The following is a 20,523-nucleotide window of genomic DNA, read 5'->3' as shown; positions in this document are numbered from 1 at the left end:
CTCTTAACCGACACTATTTTGGTGCTGGTGTCTTCAGTCCTGAAGAGCTTTACAGAAGCAATAAATCTGATGAAACCTCTGCAATAACAGGAATAGCACAACAGGGACCTGTTTTCTTCCTGTGGCTAATTCTTTCATTTTTTAAAATCCAGACAGTAAGCACTGTCTCTCACTATGGATAGTTACTGGTTACCTGGCTCTGCAGACAAGCTTTCACCAAAAATCTTCACAGCACCACGCCAAATGTCTAGCAAATGCTGCTTTCAGAATTCAGTGATGAAGTCTACAGCACCTTCTACTGGGACCTTGCCTTAAAGATGGTAAATACTCAGGATCTCTCTCCTCTTGAGCAGCTTGGTTTCAGCAATGCTACATTGCCTTTCTGCACTGACAACCATACAGGCAGCTTGGCTGCCTACTGTCAACAACCTGATTAATAGGTGTCAGAGCCTCCTCGCCTCCCTTTCCAGAGCAAGCAAGATGATCTACAGTCACAGAAAATACCAAGATAAGATAACTGCTGCTCAGAAAGCTCTGAAGTAGTTCAAAATATACTGGGAAGAATGTACGGGGAAGAGGGGAGTCTGCTTGAAAAATACTTATTTATCTTGTTTGCAGTTAGATTGAAAGTTTTAGAGAAAACACTGGCAGCATTTTATCTTTCTCTGGCAGCTAATCCTTAATACTGGACATTTCAAGTGGAGAAGTCTGGCACAGAACTGAATGCAGGAAGAATTGCAAGACTGATGCAATTCCAGTAATTTCTTTCTTTGATATGCAGAACTAAGATTAATTGTATGTATTTTACTAGATTCATATTCATAAAGAGGAAAAAAACATAAGGCAGCCAGAGAAAAAGCCTGAAGGAGAAAAATATGGAAGTGCCAGCTTGAACTGAAGTGTAACCAAGTCCTTAGCAAAAAAAGAAAAACAGTTGTGGAATAGGGACCCGAAACTGAAAACCTAAATCTGAAAGCAAAGTTTTATTAAAAACATATATGATGCAGCTGTACCTCAGTGACTAAAGCAGAAATGTTAATTACTTTTCCACTTTATGTAGCATATAGTGCAGAGCACGAAGACTTGCACTTTAAGTTACTTTTATGCAGCTGAACTAAACTATTTCTGGCCCCTCCAATTCAAGCAATATATTCAAACTTTGATACAGATGACAATTTGTAACTTTTAATTTGTAGTATTTTTTTCAAAACCACAGCAGCACCTAACCAAATAAATGTGACATTTTATGAATTAAAGACAGTTAACAGATGCACTTCAACACCATTCTCCTTCCAGATAATTACAGTGGTTTCCTGTATTTCACTAGGCATAAACCAAGTAATTTCCTCTCCTATAACAATGCAATTAATTTTTCACTTCAATCTTACTAAAGAAAGTTGTTCTGTACTATTTCCTTTCCAAATTACACCTTCAAATTTTTTAAAGACACAAAGAGAATTGCAGTTCCTCCGTATTTGGGTACCCAGAAAGAAACTATCTGACTTGCCAATTATAAGAGGAAAGACAGCAGGACGCAAACTACTCCTTGACTCTACAGTTCGTAATCAAGTCCTTAATTCTTTAGCCTTAAATTATATTCCAACACTTATTTTTGAGGCCACAAAAGGGACACTCCAGAGTCTCAAAGTCATGCTTGGATAGTAACTGCTGAATTTAGTATTTATTTCCCTTTTAAAACCTAGTGGCTTCAGCCACAGCAAAAGAAGCCTCCTCTTCACTCTCCATCCCTATCTATGCCTGTGTTGAAGTATTTCCACTTGGAATGTGATTACGAACTCCAAGCCAAGGATATGACTTTGCTGCTTGCAACATAACCCACCTCCTCCATAAAGACAGCATGCAGTAAATCAACTCAGTAGCTACAGACTGAGAGCTCCTTAACCACAGCCTTGCGGACAGGAGTGGCCCTATAAAAGCAAGGATTTGCAACATATGCTCTTTTGGCAATTTGTTGGTCTCCTAATACTGCATCTAGTCAGTATTAGCTGTAAGTACACAGCATTTTAAGCTATATTGTCTCCCTTCTGCAGTTTAGATCTCCTGATCCACCACAGAGCACTGTCAATCTCCTCTGCTTGAGTTTCTCTTGCTGTTTGGCCTTAAATCTTATCTACTGGGCTCAGGCCAACAGCCCCACTTCTCATACCTGATTAATAATAAATATGATCTCTTAGGATCAGGTCTCACCAAATTTTTCCCTTAATTCTCTCCCTCTCCATAAAGACCCAACTTCTTCACCTGTGTTTTTTAAATTTTTTAATTTTTTTTAGCACTGTTTTTTCTGCAGAACAACATATCTTAATACTCTGGATGGTTATTCTCCTTGAAGTTTTGTGTGGGGTTTTTTTTTTTTTGAGAAGTCCTACTTAGACTCTGGAAGAAATTTCAAGTGTACTGGTATCCTGGGCTACAAAATCTCTTTGGTTTACTTCACATAAAAAGCTTTCTTCAGCTGACAGTGCAGCTCTTTTCTCCTCTTCCTCCTCATTTGGAAAATTTTCCCCTTTACTTTGTTAGCGGCTGGACTTGAATCTCAATGCCACATGGTTATTTGTGGCTTGGCTTTCTCCTCTGTTGCCTGATGTCTTCAGTTTAAGCCTCTAGACTAACTGGCTCCTGGCATTTTTCTGAGATTTATATACAGTCTTCAGGGCATTAAAGAACAAAAACCCCCTCCAGTTTTCCTGTATCGTATGCTCACTAATTTCTTCCTTATCAGTAAGAATTCAGAGGAATACAGTCTTTTTTTCTTTTTTTTTCCCCCTTTTTTTTTTTTTAGTTTAAAATGAACCCTACTCTTAAAATGTTAAGGCACAAATCAGGCAGTAGGCCTGTTTTCACAGGAGTCTGTACTTAAGCTGCTAATGGCAGAACCCAACCAATTATCTTTAATTGTTTTCGAGCATTTGGTATTTCCACATACATTTTCAATACCTCAAAGCAGTCTTAAAAAGACTCAGTATTTGTAAACCAAAAGAGAAACCCAGCTCAACTGTAATCAATTGAACAGGTCACAAAGAACTGCCTTTCAAAACCAGCTTTACAATAATGAAATCTTCAAGTAATGACAAAGAATTCTGCCTGTGACAAATTCAAGCTCCTGTAACGTCCTGTTTTGTGGACTAGGTGCATCTTCTTAACAGCAAGCAGAAATTACCGTGTGTCCTTGAGGCTCGTTTTTCTGGTTCACGCAGTTGTGGTTGCCTCCCAGTGCAAGTAACCAAGAATAGGCCAGCTAGAATGGATACAGCCTATCCTGGATTACTTGAACCAGGCCACAGCCTTCTGTAAGAAAATCAATACATTTTGTACTTCACAGAAAGGAAGTTTATTATTCAAACAGCATTTCCCCTCACCAATAAAAAACATTTTGTACGTTACATTCAAGGTATGCATGGAAACATTTCTTTAGCTTTCAACAATTGAACCCAAGCAATTGCTAATTGAATTAGAACAACATACCCAAACACTTAAAAACTGGCTTTACTCACCTAATAAATTACATTCAAGAACGAAATTCCAAGCAACACCAAATCCAACTCTACCTGGCTCTTTACTCTTTGACAGTGACAGCAAGGCACAAAGGCATTGCAAATCAATTTGGATAAAAGAAGGAGCACCATACCCTACAGATCTTCACTCATGGGCGATTAAAGCTATACTTGATGCACAGTTTCTAATCTGGGGATTGTGATTGCCCTGCACTTGTTACATGGGAAGCATGCTCCAAAAGAGAGGACATGTTCTTGCAGAAGTTACGTCAAGGGTACAAAACAGGTTGAACATCTTTCTCCAGCCACTACTTTCACCCTCAGTAACTTCCTCTAAAGGGCACTCTCAGTTGCAACACATTTAACTGGACTTCCCAAAGTTTCTCACCTATAATTCAGTAGAGCAGGGGACCAGCTCTGACTTCCTTTTATTCAGAGAATTAAAGAGAAATGAGAGAATTGGCCAGAAAACCACCAGCTTGCATTAGAACTGTGCTTTTGTATCTATGCCATTGTTTCCAACACAAAGTGTGGGATTCACCTCCTGTAACTTCATCTGCCCTGTAAATGGGTGGATGGGCTGAGTCTCTGCAGGCATCTAAAGACCCATAACAGAACGAGAGGGACCTCCAACACACGAGTTATTTTCTTGTAAAATAAAATGACCAACCCTTTCTAAAGACAAGGTAAATGAAGCTAGAGAAAGAAAGACGGGAGAGGGAAAAGAGGTGTTCAGAAAAGCTATTTTTTAATCTAGGGAAGCTGGTTTACCCAGGCACCCATCAAGATTATGATTTAAATTGTCTTCCCTATAGAAGAACAAGAATCTCTCTGGCCTTTGGATTATAAATTCTGTAAGTGAAAATAAAAACCCGAACCAAAGACAATCTTCTTTGAATACCTCTGTTGCACAACAAAAATTTACATTTACCATGAACAAAACTTGCTCGGTAAGTCAGTCTCAAAACTCTTTCAAGCATACTGAATTTGCCACAACTTGTATTTTTGGTATACGAGATCGTATAATTTCAGATTTCCTTCTGAATGGGCACTTCTGAAATGGGTGTTTTCCACTTGATTTCCATGGAGTTCTGTCTAAGGCAGAGTTCAAGTACAACAATACTCTCTCAGACAATCTCCTGCTTACCAAGATGCTAGGCTTACTGGTAAAGCAGGTAGGGATATGCACCACGGACAATATGGTTCCACAACATATGCTTTCACATATCCCATGACGTTTTAAAAATGCGGCTGTATTTCCCAATGCCAATGATTAGTATATAAACTGCTTAAGAAAATGGACAAGCATTATACAGATGACAAATTCTGACAGACAAGAAAACCTGTTGATAGCTGTTCGCTTATGCTCTAAGTGAATACAAAAATTCAGGTTTGAAGCGGGAACTGGTTGTCAAAGCTCTACAGCCTGTGTTAATGCACATGAGACTAAGCCAGAACAGCCACTTTTGCCCTTTAGGTTATTACAGTTTTTTTTAAAAGACTGCTGGCTAGCAGTACACTGCTTTGCCTGCAGAGGAATTACAAACATGGGAACCCAAGACTGCCTGTTCTGCATAAATACTATATAAATTACCTTTATTTCAAGGATTGCAAAGTCCTCACAATTAACTTTACTTCTACCGCCCTGATGCAACTGAGATATTTACCTATTTTAGAGATTAAGAACTTGAAATACAAAGAGATTAAGCAATTTCCTTGAAAGACGAAGGAAGTCTCCAGCAGAGCAGTCAGACTAACTTCACTTGACCTTCTCTGTTAAGAGCATCCTTCCTCCTGTTCACATTTAGGGTATGCACAGATCCACTCCCTTTGACCAGGTGTTTTGTTTTCTTTTGTTGTCTCCCATATGCAGTCATCTCAAGTACCTAACTGCATTATGCTTGATGAAGAACCTGAAAGTTTGCAGCAGGGAGTGGAAAAGCGACATGTTTTTGAAATGCTTGACTGTTAAGCCCAGCCAGTCTTTTATTGGGTTTTGTTTCAAAATGTAAATATACCATCTTGACAAGCTAAGTGATCACAATCCTACACAATTCAAAACTGTTAGGTCCCCTCTTGAAAGCGATCTAGAAAGTTTTAGGAGAGAAAAAGTCCACATTACAGCACCAAACACAACTAAAGCCCAGGTCAAATGAGGACCAACTATACCACAATATAAACCTCCCAAACCATCACTTACATGTTTTAAGCATTCAGTGCTGGTGAACATTACAGGTTTAAGTACCCTAGGTATCGAATTTTTCTACACAAAACAGGCACAGCTGAAAAACTGTCAAAGCAACTATCACTTTAAAACACATTTCAATCCACTGACTGATATTTAGTATATCATTTAAAGAGTGACAATTACACAGACGGTTTTCATAATAGGAAGTTAACACTATGACCTATCAATTGTTCTAAGATCAAAATACGAACCTATTTGTCCAAGTGAAAATAATTCACACAAAACACAACATTTCAGAAATTAAAGTATTTAAAATCTCCATTAAATCACAGCCAGGGAAGATCTGCAACTCAGTAACTGCATTATCTTTAACCGATAACAACCAACAGAAGCCGTTTCAAACAAATTGCAAGATTCATGTATCAGGAAGGCTCAACTTCACATTAGCCTGTATAACCCATCTCCAGCAAGAACTTTAATGTCTGCCTGAAGAGGAAAATTTATGGCGCTGTAATTTCTCTCATTCAGTGCTTTCTGAGATGACTACTGATTAAAGACACTAAAGCTAAGGCACCAAGATACATGAAGGGGATTGATTTTCAAATTATGGGTATTTTGCATTTACTGAAAACCATTTCAGAGTCTTAAGTGAAGTTCTTACAGAATAAGACATAAAAATTAGTCTCCTCGCCAATTTTGTCTGGACCTTTTAAAGATGCTGAAGTATATAAAAAGTCTTATCAGAGGAACTTAAATAACTTAAAGAAAAAAATGGGGACAGAACTTAAACATAGATTGCTACAGAAGCTGAAGAAATGTCTGTTTTTCCTTAATATTTTAATAAAGCTTTGTCCATATGAACTACCAAACAGACATTAAAACCAACTTCTGTCCTGTTTATCTGTGGACAGAATGTGAAATGCAGTATTCAAGTAGTTTTTTCTGGGCCTAGCAATGTTTGAAAACTCATCCCTAGTGTATTTCCCGTTTGAAAATGTTTTAAAATTGAGAGTGAAGTATTGAAGTCCTGAGAGACATATTCTGGAGAACTGAAAAAGTTAAAACTGAGACTTAGTAGTTAGAAACTACATATCTGATCAGACAGGGACACCTCTCTGGATGATACACTCCAGTACACACAGCTTTTGTATTTTGTAAAAGGACATGCTATTGAATGTAAAGCAGCAAATGGAGAATGATAGCACTCTGGGACAGCTCCACCACTAGAACAGCAGCACTTACCTGATGTATTGTTCCATCAATTTCAACAGGAACGATGAAATCAGCATTGCTAATTGGCTAGGAAGAGTGACAAGGAAATAAATCGACATTAAAAATAAGATCATTAGAAGGGAGAATTCAGAGGCATAAAAGAGACGAGCACTTACTTCTCAGGAACAAGTTAATAAGCATTACTGACTATACAGATCCACTCTGTGTGCACACCCTTTACACACACGTAAGTCAGAAGCCTTACACAGCTGTATTCACCAGATACTGCACTTCCCTCTTCTCTTGTATTTTTAAGGTTTGTACAATGTAATATCCATTACTGCTTGAATAACCCCCACTACCACTGACAGTGTTTGCCAGGAAAAAAATCTATTTTGATAACTCTTTCCTCAAGTCTGTGTGGATGACAAAGAAATTCAGCTATGTGCTTCGCGTATTCTACTCTGGGTCATCAATCAGTAATTAATTAAAAATAAAGATAGTGGTAAAAGTAATACCAAACAGTTATATTTGAATCGGGAACTGCAACAAGCTGCAACACGACTGAAGTCATATAGTTAAATTTTGATTCTCAGGATGCGATGCTTCAATAACATGCTGTATCAAATTAATCATGTAAAACTTAATTCAAAAGGGAAGTGCAGGCACACTCTGAGCAAGGTCTTGAATCCATTTTTCTAGCCTGCTGATTACAACTTATTTCTTAAGACTTACCATGAAAATCTGCTTTCCAAAGTAATTTTACTTGACCAACAGAAAAGTGTCCTTGCCGACAGTTTTAAGAGTACGCAATCTAATCTTGGCTACACAGCAGCGGTGGCGGGGGAACACACTGCTGACTGTTCAAGTGGACATCAAATTTGGCAGAACCCTCTAGTATGGCTCACACGTTATGTCCACGATAAAAAAAAAAATCACGTAAACATCCCTGGCTGTAGTTTGTAACTCATTCCACGGTCTGCAGCTTGGAAATGGCTGAGACTCAGAGCTGCCAAATAGAGTTTTAACGTGACTGATTGACAGACAATACGCTTCACCGGTAACAGCCTAAAACGAAGGCTGGGAGTAGTCTGGCTGGTAACTGGTAAGGCATTACTAAGCTAAGGCTGGAAAACCTCTGCACTCAGCTCTATTAAACTCGTACAGACTTTCCCACCTGGTTTTCAGGATGAGCTAACAGGCTGATCTCAAGTACCACACTAAGGAGGTGCCTCTGAACAATCTGTGAGACTAGAAACAGCCTTCAAACCCATTGTGGGGGGAAAGGGGGTGCCAAGAAAGCAGAGAAGCAGCCAACGTAAGGAGCCTTGAGAAGGAGATCACAAACTGGTGAGCCTATGCTCTATGAAAAATGGTAGGAAAAAAGAATCTTGCAGTATTAAACTGACAGCACCACTTTGACCCCATTCCCTGGAAAAGATGAGATTCCAATTCCAGCGTCAAACGAGCCTCCTGGGAGGAGAGCAAAATGACTGTAAGAATTTATAAGAAGGGCAACACCCTCTCTCAGCAGCAAAGTAATAAGCAAGATGGTTTGATCTGACATCTGCAAGTGCTGTGTCAGAGGGCAAATGAGAAGCTACACTGAATCTACTCATCCTGACCAACCAGTAAAGGCAACCAAACCTCCAGAGCAGCTGATGTTGGAAAACTCCATCTTGTCGATGACCGCTGCACTAGTATGATCTAAAGAATTCCTCAAATACCCACACAGATAAAATCTAGTTATTTTTGGGTTTAGCTGACATGAAGCAATTTCCAAGATATATTCCCCTTTCTGCTTCTGAAAAAGATGGAGGGGAGGCTCCCATTCATTACCTGCTTGAAGCCCCTCAGACAGAGGAGATACTCTGCAGCACCTTTAATAGCCACAGAACAGGTACACAAAAACGTTCTAAAGCTTCACCTTAAGAAACCCAAACGAACTGTCAATAAGACCCAGCCACCAGTTTTCAAGTGGGTGCCAGCTCCGTGCATACTTTGAAGAGACTTGCACACACTTGAAGAATTTATATATGCATGACTCCCTTAAGCAAGATAAATATTCTGTAGCAGCAGAAAAAGAATAGGTCACTGCAAGTTGCTAAGGTTTTGAAGCCCACTGGTAAAACTACAGCTATTACTAAACTTTTGTAACAGGAGCAACACCAACCAGATGTCAGAGAAAACCACATTCTGTTTAGACAACTTAGTTTTTGCTAACAAATAAAACTCACCCTTAGACTTTGTAACACTAACCAAACTACTCTTAACTACATTATTTGCTTCCCCCACTTCTACTTCAGGTACTATGTAGCTTTCTTGTTGGCACAAGTGGTAAGGAAGGGAGCATGGACTGGGGTTCTGTGTTCCTCTTGACGGGAAGACAGGAGAGAAAAGTCTGCAAGAATTTGCTGGATAAAGGTTTCTGGTGTTGCACACCTGAAGCATGTACATGCCTTGAGTGGGAAGCACGGAGACAGAGCGTGAAAGACAACAATGTATTTCCATGGAAAATTTTTACTTCAGTTAGAACTGTTTCTATTTAATAAAAAGCTTCAGTGTTTTAAATGTTGTAAAAGTGTTTCACAGCCAGTTTTGAATACGATTACATTCCAGACTTGCATGTGGTTTAATTCATTTTATACAAAACCATGTTTGCATCTCCTTGATTTAGTAATTTACGATTTTTCTTCTATTATTGTTTTATGATGGGAATGATAACTATACTGTCTATCTATTCCTTTTTTACTCTTGCCAAAGCACCCCAAACTTTATTCCTTTAATATGCACTTAACATGAAAGACTAGTACCTCCTTGAAGCTTCACAAATATGCAGGGGCATAAAAAGACAAGAATTACCCTCCTTCAGATGTTGCTGCTTTCATAAAAAGCACTTTAAATATTCTGCCTCTCTGGCTGTGTTAAAAAAAATTATCTGCATTTGAAATATGAAGCCTATTTCGTAACAGAATTATGAATTCTAAAATATCATGTGTTTTAAATAAACCCTATTGTACTAAAAAATCACAAATTCATGTATGGTTTTACAGCTTTTAAGTGAGGACCTGCCTGGGTTGAGCAGACACGTTTTAGTTGGGGGTGGCGGGGGGAACCCCAACTGAAAGAAACTGCAAAAGTAAGCTGATTATTCAGGCAGAGCAGTGTGCATATAGGCGTTAAACCCACTGCTCTTCTGGAAATCCTTTGTTATTTCTGATGACCACAAATGGTCTTACTTAAGCTGATTTTTTTTTCCCTTTATGAAACAAAATCCAAACAGCACCACTGGACAGTGCTTGCCACTGAACAGCTAAAGCCATTTCCTCCAACACTTGCTTTTCTCCTACAGACTCCCACCACAGGACTTCACATCAAGATAAAGCCATGTAGCCATAACACTGCAGAAACTCCAGCATTTGCCTAATTTACTTCACACAGAAAAGGACCGGTTTTCTTTTCCTAACACAAAACATTATTCAAGTGTTCAAGATTAAGTAGAATAATCTTTTGATTTTTCTTAAGTATCTACTTAACATCATTTAAATGCCCATTAAATATCATTTGAATAATGGGATGATTAAAATGAGCCCACTAAAAAAGCACTCTGCAATAAAGGCAAACCTCAATCCTAAAAGAAAGGATTTACACTATATCAACCATTAAACAGGTATTTTTTTAAAAACGGTTAAAAGAAAATAACCACCTAAACTGAATCTCATTTTGTTTCAAAAACCAGAAAAATCACAGCAGTTACCCACAGCACTCAGAAAGCAAACTTATTTTTACATTTCAGATAACACTAGACTTCATTATTTTTATGTAAATTCAGACATTTATATTCAGCTTTCCCTTCCTGCTTTTGGCTCTCATATAACTGGGGAGCCATGGTCCCTCCCTTCCCAACCCAGCTGTGTTTCTGACCTCCGTGGAAAATTCTCTACTGCAAGTTCAGTCTGGGTACAGAAGACAAGGATCTGGCAGTGAGGTTAAGAGGTTCCTGCATGCCACCACAAACTGTTACATACCATTTGGCACAATAAAGAGAGTAATCTCTTTGTTTCAGTTTGAGGCACAGGAATGTTTGTTCTAGTATCTCCATATAAGGTCTTCTTTAAGTCAACAAAGACAGGCTGTTGCCAAAATCTAACCACAACATGAATTATGGTTCGCATATTTAAATGCTGGCAACTAAATATTGCAGGATTAAAATGCTGAGTTTATGCTAGCAGTGAAAAATGGAGCGCAACCAAAACTAGAAGACTATGAAGTTGGTAATTCTAGTTTGCTACTAGTAAGGAAACATACTATTAATTCTTATAAATTCTCCAGTCGAAGTACAAAACTATATACTGACACTGATGAGAAATGCTAACAGTACTCTGAGACAATTTAGGTATTTTTGAATTCTCCTATTGTAATTTTAGCCCTACTTAAACAATAGAAAAATACCACTACTTCCATCACACACTGAAATTTGAGGGGTTATAGAAGCTGCTTCTAGAAGATGACTGACTCATCAGCTATAGCTAACACTATTTGCTTTACTGTTGTGAAAGCTAATTACTTAAAAACACTTACTGCAATTGGGACGGCAGCTAGATACAGAAAGCAATCTTCTCCAGCAACACAGCACAACAATCACTGGTGCCCCAAATCAACTGGTTTAAGGTATGCCTACCTAGCATAAAGCTGTACTGTGTTTCCACTCTCCTGGACTAACTATGGCATCATGTAAACATCAAAAACGAAACTTATTTTCAGAGCAACAAGTTTTATACCTGTTAAAATACAGGTCTCTGTTGGAATAGTTGCCATTTGAAGCCATAAAGTCAGTAACTACTCCAGGCCTTGTTGCAGTCAGTGTGACTTTCTCAGAATCAAAAAACCAGCAATGTCTGTGTTACCCCCCTTACAGCTAAAATCGGATGAATAATCATAGGGGTAACAATGGGAACTACCAGGCTTCCTGGGAGAGCCTGTAAGACCAGTTAATGTGTTAAGACACTTAACAGTTCCTACAACATTCACTGACAGATTCAAGTTGCAAGAAATTGCTTTTGAATTTACTTACCTTAAATGAACTGTGCACTAAAGTTTCATCTAAATCAATGACCACACACTTCTTCCCATAGTCTGATGCTGTCAGTTCTGGCAGGAGGTATTTAGCTGGTGGCTAAAAACAAAAAGAAAAGAGGAAGACAACAAAAAAAAGTAAAACCTCTATTGAAGAGGCACTCTTCTGCCAACATCACTATTCTATTAGTTACTGGGAACTGAAATACATGACTCGAAGTTGAATGTTTTTCTGGGCTCATTGCAAGTACATGTATGGAAATCAATGGCTCACGCAATACCCATATAGACTTTTTCCCTTTTTTTTTTTTTTTTTTTTTAAATGAGAAACTGACTTAGAATGATCTCCAAAGCATTGGAAATGAAAATGGCAAAACACCATCACTAACTAAAAAACCGAGAAAAACAGGACATTTGATAGAATGGTATCTTTTTCCAGTGGCCCTCTTCCTAACACCTGAGGTTTAGTTGCTATCCTGTTTGTTAGGCTATTCACAGTCAAAGCCATTTCCAGCCATATCACACTGATGGACATTTATATAAATGATTTCTGTTTGTCATGAGAGACGCTACAGTGGAGAAATCCGTCCTGGAGTAGGACAGCATTAGTAGTTTTATCTTCCAGGGCATGTCTCTACTCTCAGTTTTACCACTTGTGAGGGTGCTGACCAAGAGCTTTCACATGGTTACATTCCCAATCAAGGTATTAAAACTGCGGTAAAGAACCTAAACCAGGCTCTTCTACAGTACGCTGCCCTTACTAAAAAACGGTACCAATTACATGAATTGACAATTTTTCTGAAAGCAATGCAGACAGTCATGTAGTCTTCAGATCGCTCACTCCCCACTTTAACATACCAGTTTGCGATACAGTTACGTTATTTTACACTTTGGTACTGGATGCTTCCTGAAATAACAGGAATGGGAGAGAATGCTTCCACTTAGAGCTGAAACACTCACTTAAAGAGGTTTTTCTTTTTGATGAAGGAAAAGGACCAGCTTTATAGAAAAGTATCAATAGGGAGAAGCTCAAGACTGAGAGGATATTAAATTAATTAAGAATTGGATACAGAATGCTAACTTCATTTTTTTTGCTGTCTTTTTATCTGTTCAGACAATGTTGCTCTGGTAAGGATGCATCTATCATGGTTTTGTTCTTTTCAATAGCCTTTCGTAGAGGTGGCTGCAGAGATCTGAGGCCACCCCTTTGCAGACAGCGGGTGACAGATGAGTTTGACACCCTCCGAACACTTGCTTTAGCAGCAAGTACAGTTTATTAACCACTGATCGATTTCAGTCATCTTAAGTTGTTAGACACTGGCCAATGATGCCTACTAAGTTCTTGTTTAAATGAAGTAACTAACAAATGAGATTCTGGACTTAAAGTGCCTTTAGCTGAGGTGTAAGTTATTGGGGGATTTTTAGGAGTGCTTACTGAAACTGATTTATTTTCTTACAAGTAAGATCAACAACAGTTTGTTTCTTCAGCTAGCAAAATGGAAGCTGCCTTGCTTACAACCCCCTTGCCTCTATGCATTTTCTCTCAGCACACATCTAACAATGACCTTCAAAAAAAACCCCAACAACTTCTGCTTAATGCCTGTAAAGTATCCATCTGTCACAGTAACTTAGGCTGAAATTTATAGGACACCCTTTCAAGGTTACAGACAGTCCCAAGTATACATTACTTCAACAACTGCTTGAGCTCCACCACTGCTTGTTTTGCAACTAAGATCAGATCTACAGAATTTTGGTTTCTCACTTCTATTTCAAAACCTAAAAGGTATTTAGGCACCCCATCTCAATTTTTCATGTAAGAAGGATCCAGAATTGCAACTTAAATAGACTAAAAGGTTATTGAAAAAAGCCCCAAACCCATTTAAGACAATCATCTTTAAAACCCATGTTCTGATACTGATTTGTCTTTGAAGAATAGAAAAAGGAAGGAATGTCCCAAGAAAATGTAAGTGTACTTCTTGTTTTAAACAAAAGTTCAGTTAATTTTTGTACTCTTAGACTTAGTATTTAGTTCAAATTTTTGACCAAGTTAATCTGAAAAAGCAGTCCAAAGACAGCAATTTCTTCTGCTACGTGAATTCTTTTTCACACTGAAAATATCTATGGGTATCTTTATATATGGAAATAGATATTCATTCATATACAAATATGAGTATGAAAAATACAAGCACTGTCTTATCACAAATATCTTTGTTTTTTATCTGGAAACTAGTATGCCTGTCACCAAGAAAAGGATGGACATACACCAAGGGCTACAAAATGTGAGAACCTTCAACTCTGAGAACCTGAATTCCTTGACTGCACGGCAAGAGACTGCCTGTGCCCATCTTCTTCACCCACCTGCAGCTTTGTTTGCTTTCTCAAAAGCAGCACCCGGGAGAAGAACAGGCTTACCTGCGGCACCTGCACACACATGCTGGTTACTGCTAGTCTCTCTCCCTTTTCACTACTGCCTTAAGAGACAACGTGTAATTATTGACCTAACAATCTACCAAGACTACACCTAAAGGTTTTTCCTGGCGACACTCTCCCACTACTGCACACCAACCTTCCTACACGCTTTCGCTTCTTGAATTCAATCCGATCCTGTTTTCAAAGACACCTAGTCAACAGTTTGCACACGTGAAGATAAGAATAAATAAATTTTCCATTTCAAACCCCGTGTATCTGTTGCCTCAACTCTGAAAACACATTTGCCCCCTGATAATCTAACAGGGATAAGGAAAGTACTCTGAAGCTGAAGGCACTACTAAGTTGCAAGACTGCTAAACATCTTGTGTAGGGCTTTGGAGCAAGGATGACATTTTTGAGGCTTTAGGAACTTAAAGGATTTGTACATAGGGTCAATCCATTTGTTTCGCTGTTCAAGCTTTTCGATCTAAAGCAAATTCCACATGCCAAGAGTAGCAAAGCTTTTAGGCAGAAACACGCATTACTCAATATTGTATTTTAATTTTCTCACTAATGGAGACATATCCAAGCAGAATTCTAATTACCAGATTCCCACCATGGTTAATAGCAAATAGTTATGGATCTTTGATAATTTCTTTTTTTAAACACAGTAGCTTCAAAGATATCTAAGATGATTAAGAGTATTTAATTGTCACTATCAGCAACCCGTATTTACTATGTAATACTCTCTGAAAGAATGCAGACTTCCACAGAACTCAGCAGAAAAATAACATGTGGTATCTCAGTACTGTAAGTCCTAGCTTGGTCTTCAATTCCAACAAGACATAAATTGTATACAAGTTAAAGCTTTTAAACTAGTCACTGTTTGGAATTTATACATTCCAGCCAGGTCTCATGGCTGATCAGCTTAACAGACCTTGTAGTGAAACGACTGCTGCACTGCTTCAGTCCCGTGGAAATAGTATATTCCCTAAGAAAAAAAAAAAAAAAAGGGGGTGGTGGTGGCAAGAAAACAGGACTTTTGGTTGAAGCATAAACAGCTGGTCAACACAAACCTTTCAGAAAATTACTGCATAAAACAATCATAACTTTTCTTCCCTGTAGGCCCATATTTCCCACAGAGTCAAGTATCAGAATTAATAAGCCCTTTCTTCGTATACTTGAAATGTTGTCTAGCCTAAGCGTAGCACATTAATTTGCTGTTCATGTTCCCTTCAATTCACGTTTGGTTGCAGTCTACGTAGCTAACAGCTTCTCCCAGCAGTTACACACAGAAATACTCTTATAGAAGATAAATTATTCCCACTTAAAACACAGTTGCCAAAAGATGCTAGCTCCAGTTCTGAAACAGGCAGTTCACAGAATTTTTTCTAGAAAAAATTGTAACAAGAAATTGTTTAAAAGTATGTGAGGATAAGCGAAAAACCAGTATCTCAGTGCTAAGATTTAACTTCTGCAGGGACTCTGAGGACTAATTTTGGTACTGCTCCTTAACACCAGGATTTTAAACTGAACAAAAGAAATGTTCCAACTCATTTAAGAAGGTGCATTAACATGGCTTTGTATTTTCATCTACCTTTTTATTCAAAAGAGTAAGAACAACTGCTGAAGTTGCTATGGGTCTACTTTGATTTCTCTACCGTACTCCTCTCCAAACAAAGCTGAGAAAAATCCATGAAATCACAGGCATTCTGAGCTACACTTAATATGTTTTTGTCAGGTCCATCATAATGTGTCATCTGTTTTTCCTAATTTTGTGTGTGTTTATTTCAGCCCTAAAACTAAGTAATTTTGCAACATCAGAAAAAATTAATTATGCTGCTGTTTAATCTATGCTTTATCTGGGAATCGTTAAAGTTCATCTTTAAAAAAATCCAAAGTCACAGTGTTTCTGTTTTCTAAAGAACCTAACCTGAAGTTGGAATATTTCTTGCTTAGTAGTTATCTCTATCAATAGCCAAGAGAAAATACCTATTACTTCAAGTTTTTAAATAAAGTGCAATTAATACAGGAAAAATCTGACTGAACAGAAGATACACTTCACTGATTTGCACATATGTACGTAAAGCAATGGAAGTTTTCAAACAGGTGACTTCAGCTGACTGACACATTTCATACATGCATGATAAAGCCCCAGAAAACCTTGTATTTTGACTGGAGGCTTCAGCTTTAATGTTTAATGAGTGGGAAGCGGGCACCACTCTTTTCAGAGTCACTAAGGAATTCTCTAAACACTTGATTCCATTTGCAATGAGCCCTATAAAAAGTAAATGCCCAACTTAATTGTGATTGAGCTGTTTAGAAGATTTTCTTCCTGGTATGTACAATATGTACAGTTCCAACAGCCCACTTCTCATCCATGTAGCAGAGCATCAAGAATTTCTGCCTTAACGGGTCTTAAACACACAGTTAAATGCTGTTTCGCAGTGAACCTCTGGGCTCCAGTGCTGTGCTGAGGACAAACAACCCTTGCAAGACTGACAAAGAGGACTGCTTCCATTTTAGGATTTTTTATAATATAACGTATCTTCGTTCCTACCACTCTCTCCATAGGCGGCTTGCTTCTGTCTTTTATTTAGACTATTATGTCCTAATGCTAGCTGGCTTCTGTTTGACAGCCAGAAGTGCTCGTACTCCGATAGTAAATGCGACACAACTGCCTGCGGTTGATGGTCGCTTGACAACACTTGCATGTCCTGCTGGAAGAAGGCATCTGATGGCATCGGAGAAGAGGAATGAGTGTGTTTAAAGTCACCTGCTCACTGTGAACTGCACGTCATGACTGCAAAGATATGCTAATTTTACTGACTTAAAGTGCTGGGAATATAGGTCAGCACAATTACAGCTGGGAAAAAGGAAAAAGCCCCCTTCTTGAATCACTCAATTGCCTACCACTACCCAAATCTAACAGTGCACTGCTTTAACATCGCAAAGACAGTGTTCTAGTAAAGTATCTCAATTTCATGTTTGTACCTGACAAAACTGTACTCATTTGTTGTTTCAAAATTTTGTTTTGTTTGAATTCTTATTAATACCTATGCTCACTTTTAGTCAAAATTTTATTTCAGCTCAGAGCACAGCCAGAACATATTTCATATTCAAATAACTACTAGCAGAGTAACTACAGTTACCAAATGGAATCTGGCAGGTATGTAAAAGGAGAAGTAATTTAGAAATCAGTATTTTCATACATACGAAGTTTTCTATTTGCAGACTTTCATATAAACAAGTTACATGCATGTACATGTGTGTACATATACATCACATGCACGCAAACATATGCATGAGCCACATTAGAATTAACTTCATATTAGAAATAATAGGTAAGCAATAAAGAGTAATTTCTAGCAGTTCTTAAATCCAGGAAAACGTGGTGAAGGAGAGAAGTGATCTGCAGAGTTAGGGCAATCTCCTGACACTACTGCCCCGCAGCACAGCCAGGGTTCTTACAGGAGGTCTTACAGTGCTGGGCTACATGAGAAGGGAAAGATGAAAAAAACGGTATCTTGGGGAATATTTGGGTCTTTAGGGGCTACCAAATATCTCAAGAAAGAGGGCTGTGTCAGTAACTCCACACATCAGCATGGCTATTTCCTGGAAAATTCTGCAATAAAGAAGTATTATAAACAGCACAGGAGCTGAAAAAAAAATATTTCCAGCTTTAAAAAGCCTACGTTCTCATACACACAAAAATAAGTAAAAGAAAGAGCAGCTTTTTAACCAAAAAAATCATGGAATAACTCGGGTTGGAAAAGACCTTTAAGACAGAATCCAAGTGTAACAACAACAATGAAAAGAAAGACTAAACTCTTCAGCTTGAATAATTTTTTTTCCCCCTATTATTTAGTTTTGAAAAATAATTCAGATGTCAAACAGCATTCCAAGGGAATATCCAGGGAAGATAAGTAGAAACATTAAGGCCCATAAAACCAGCAGCTGACAGGGAGAGCATCACCTCAAACGAGTGCAGTAATGCAGTTATGGTCAGTGTACTCTTTGTGTTCCTAGAGTGGTTTGTTTCAAAAAAATTACGTGGTTTCTAACTCTTCTTTTCAACCAGAATACAGGGAAAAATTAGAGGAAATGGTTTCTGTAACTGTCTCTCACACAGTGATGATGGGTCACCTTTTGTGTCAATTAAAGTAAGTAACTTCAACTTTCAGACTACTTCAAGCACTTTCAAAACAATAAAAATTCAGAAATGAATTTAACTGAGATGCAAGATGAAAACCATGTAAAACCCAAACTCTTCTTTTGGTCCCTGTACAACACCTGCAGTTCAATTCATCTCTGAGTATACAATGTTACAGACAGAACATAAAATCCTCTTGTTAACATGCAACACAAAACAGACCTGTTAGACTGCAACATAAGATGAATCAAAGCAAAAGTTATGAAAATTATTAAAAGAAAAAGGGATAAAAATACATACACTTGGTATAGGCATGACCTGCATCTGGTCACCCTGGGGAAAAAGAAAAAAAAAAAAATCACTGTAAGGGTAATGGCTTTTAAAGGGTAGAACAAAGGTCTGAAGCAGTAAATGTAGCACTCAAACATTTTAAACTAAAAGGTCAAAGTGTTCAAGAAACCGGGGTAAAAAATAAATAAATAAAAACAGGATCTTGCATTTTAGTCACTGAAATGATCTGTTAGTATATCAACATTTATGATTTTTAGGAGACTGGACTGGTAAACCCCATGCTATGATTAATAAGAGATGACAATAAGAAAGTACCTGTATTTACTGTAACTTTTTCAGCTTTAAGGTCTACAAATGGGTATATTTGTCTATTTTCACTGCAGCAACAAGAGGCTTAGCCAGACCTCGGTAGCAGGGCAGAAGCCCACTCGAAGTTAAGTTCACTTGAGACAACTGCCTCAGAAAAAAAGGCATTTCCATGCAGGCAACAGCAAAACAGTCTGAGGACATGAAGATGATAAACTAACCCAAGGAACCCCACTTTCTTCACCCAGAAAGAGGCAACAGTATCAGTGCTCTTCCCATGGTCTCACTTTTGTATTGTACTCGGGAGAAGGCAAAACAGTCTCTGCCAACTTGACCTTCTGATCCTGGGCCCTGACACTGGGAGACAAAGACAGCTTCCAAAGGAGAAAGGCTGGTCACTGGGTCACCAGTTCAAATACTTAAGAGGTTTTGGGAAGCAGGAACCGTATTTTCTAAACCTTCCGATCTGTCAAAAATAAGTATTTGTTTTCTTGTGGGCACAGCACATAAAAAAAAAGGAAGCTGTCCCTTCTCGTACAGATGATGCTTAGGTAGATGATTTCATTCTTTGATGACTTGGACAACACAGGCTCTGTTTACCAGCAGATTGACTATCTACTGAAAGAGCTGTTTTCAATACCAAAACATCCTCTTCCAGCTGAAAAAGTCTAATGCTCACTTGTTTGGGAGTCTAACATGGTGTTGACACATCACTGACAAACAAAAGTCATTTGATACTATTCTCAAAGTCCTCTTTTTTTTATTGCTATAACAGCACAATTTTTTACTGAAGTTTGACCAAAATCCAGAGAAGATGATGAAGCAGCTAGAGAGCAGCAACTGGCATGAACTATCAAGAAGTTTGCTTTAGGAAAAAGTACCTGATTTCTATAAAAAGAAAGACATCACAGACCTGGTAAGAATCCAAATTTTCCTCAAGGTAATGGCAAAAAGAAAAGAAATATAATTCAGTACGTTAATGTCCTATTAGTGGAACATCATCCGAAGTTCACAGGCCATTTCAGAAAGGAGTGAATCTGAGTAGGTGCCAGCTGGATTAGCTGGCCTGTGATCAAACTGTTATCAAGGATATGGTTACGCAGGCAGAACACAGACTGTGAACCCATGTTTTGTTTAGTTCTGAAAGGCATTTTTTGGATTGACTGGTAGAGAATTCAACTGGAGCTTCTCTTCTGTCAACAGATGAAAACAATCTATGAGAGGAAGAGGCATATCCACAGTTACGGTACAAGATTATCTTAATTGTGGACACAAATACAGCTGTATCACTTCAGGTTTTCCCACAGGCTTCAAGAGGCACTCACTGCAGTGTAACTTGCTTTCTCTTTTGGCAGTCTCCTTGAGAGAGAGCTGCA

The 20,523-nt window shown here is 38.3% G+C and overlaps 1 protein-coding gene across 4 annotated transcripts in view; it reads right to left on the bottom strand.

Annotated features, from left to right (window-relative positions):
- CTDSPL (CTD small phosphatase like) overlaps positions 1-20,523 on the bottom strand; it is an 84,700-nt gene that overhangs the window by 10,614 nt on the left and 53,563 nt on the right. For 2 of the 4 annotated variants that reach the window (XM_005442305.4, XM_027809833.2), the window contains exons 3-6: positions 18,851-18,883; positions 15,335-15,388; positions 11,987-12,088; positions 6,943-6,999 (exon numbers count right to left, since the gene is read on the bottom strand). In XM_005442305.4, coding sequence (XP_005442362.1) covers positions 6,943-6,999; positions 11,987-12,088; positions 15,335-15,388; positions 18,851-18,883 — 246 coding nt within the window. The remainder of the gene's footprint in view (positions 1-6,942; positions 7,000-11,986; positions 12,089-15,334; positions 15,389-18,850; positions 18,884-20,523) is intronic. The other 2 variants (XM_005442306.3, XM_027809834.2) reach the window with 2 other exon arrangements.

The sequence above is a fragment of the Falco cherrug genome, chromosome 4 (assembly GCF_023634085.1).
Source record: "Falco cherrug isolate bFalChe1 chromosome 4, bFalChe1.pri, whole genome shotgun sequence".
NCBI classification, from domain to species: Eukaryota; Metazoa; Chordata; class Aves; order Falconiformes; family Falconidae; genus Falco; species Falco cherrug.
The sequence above is the reverse complement of the archived record's forward strand: the minus strand, read 5'-3'. Positions and strand labels throughout refer to the sequence as shown.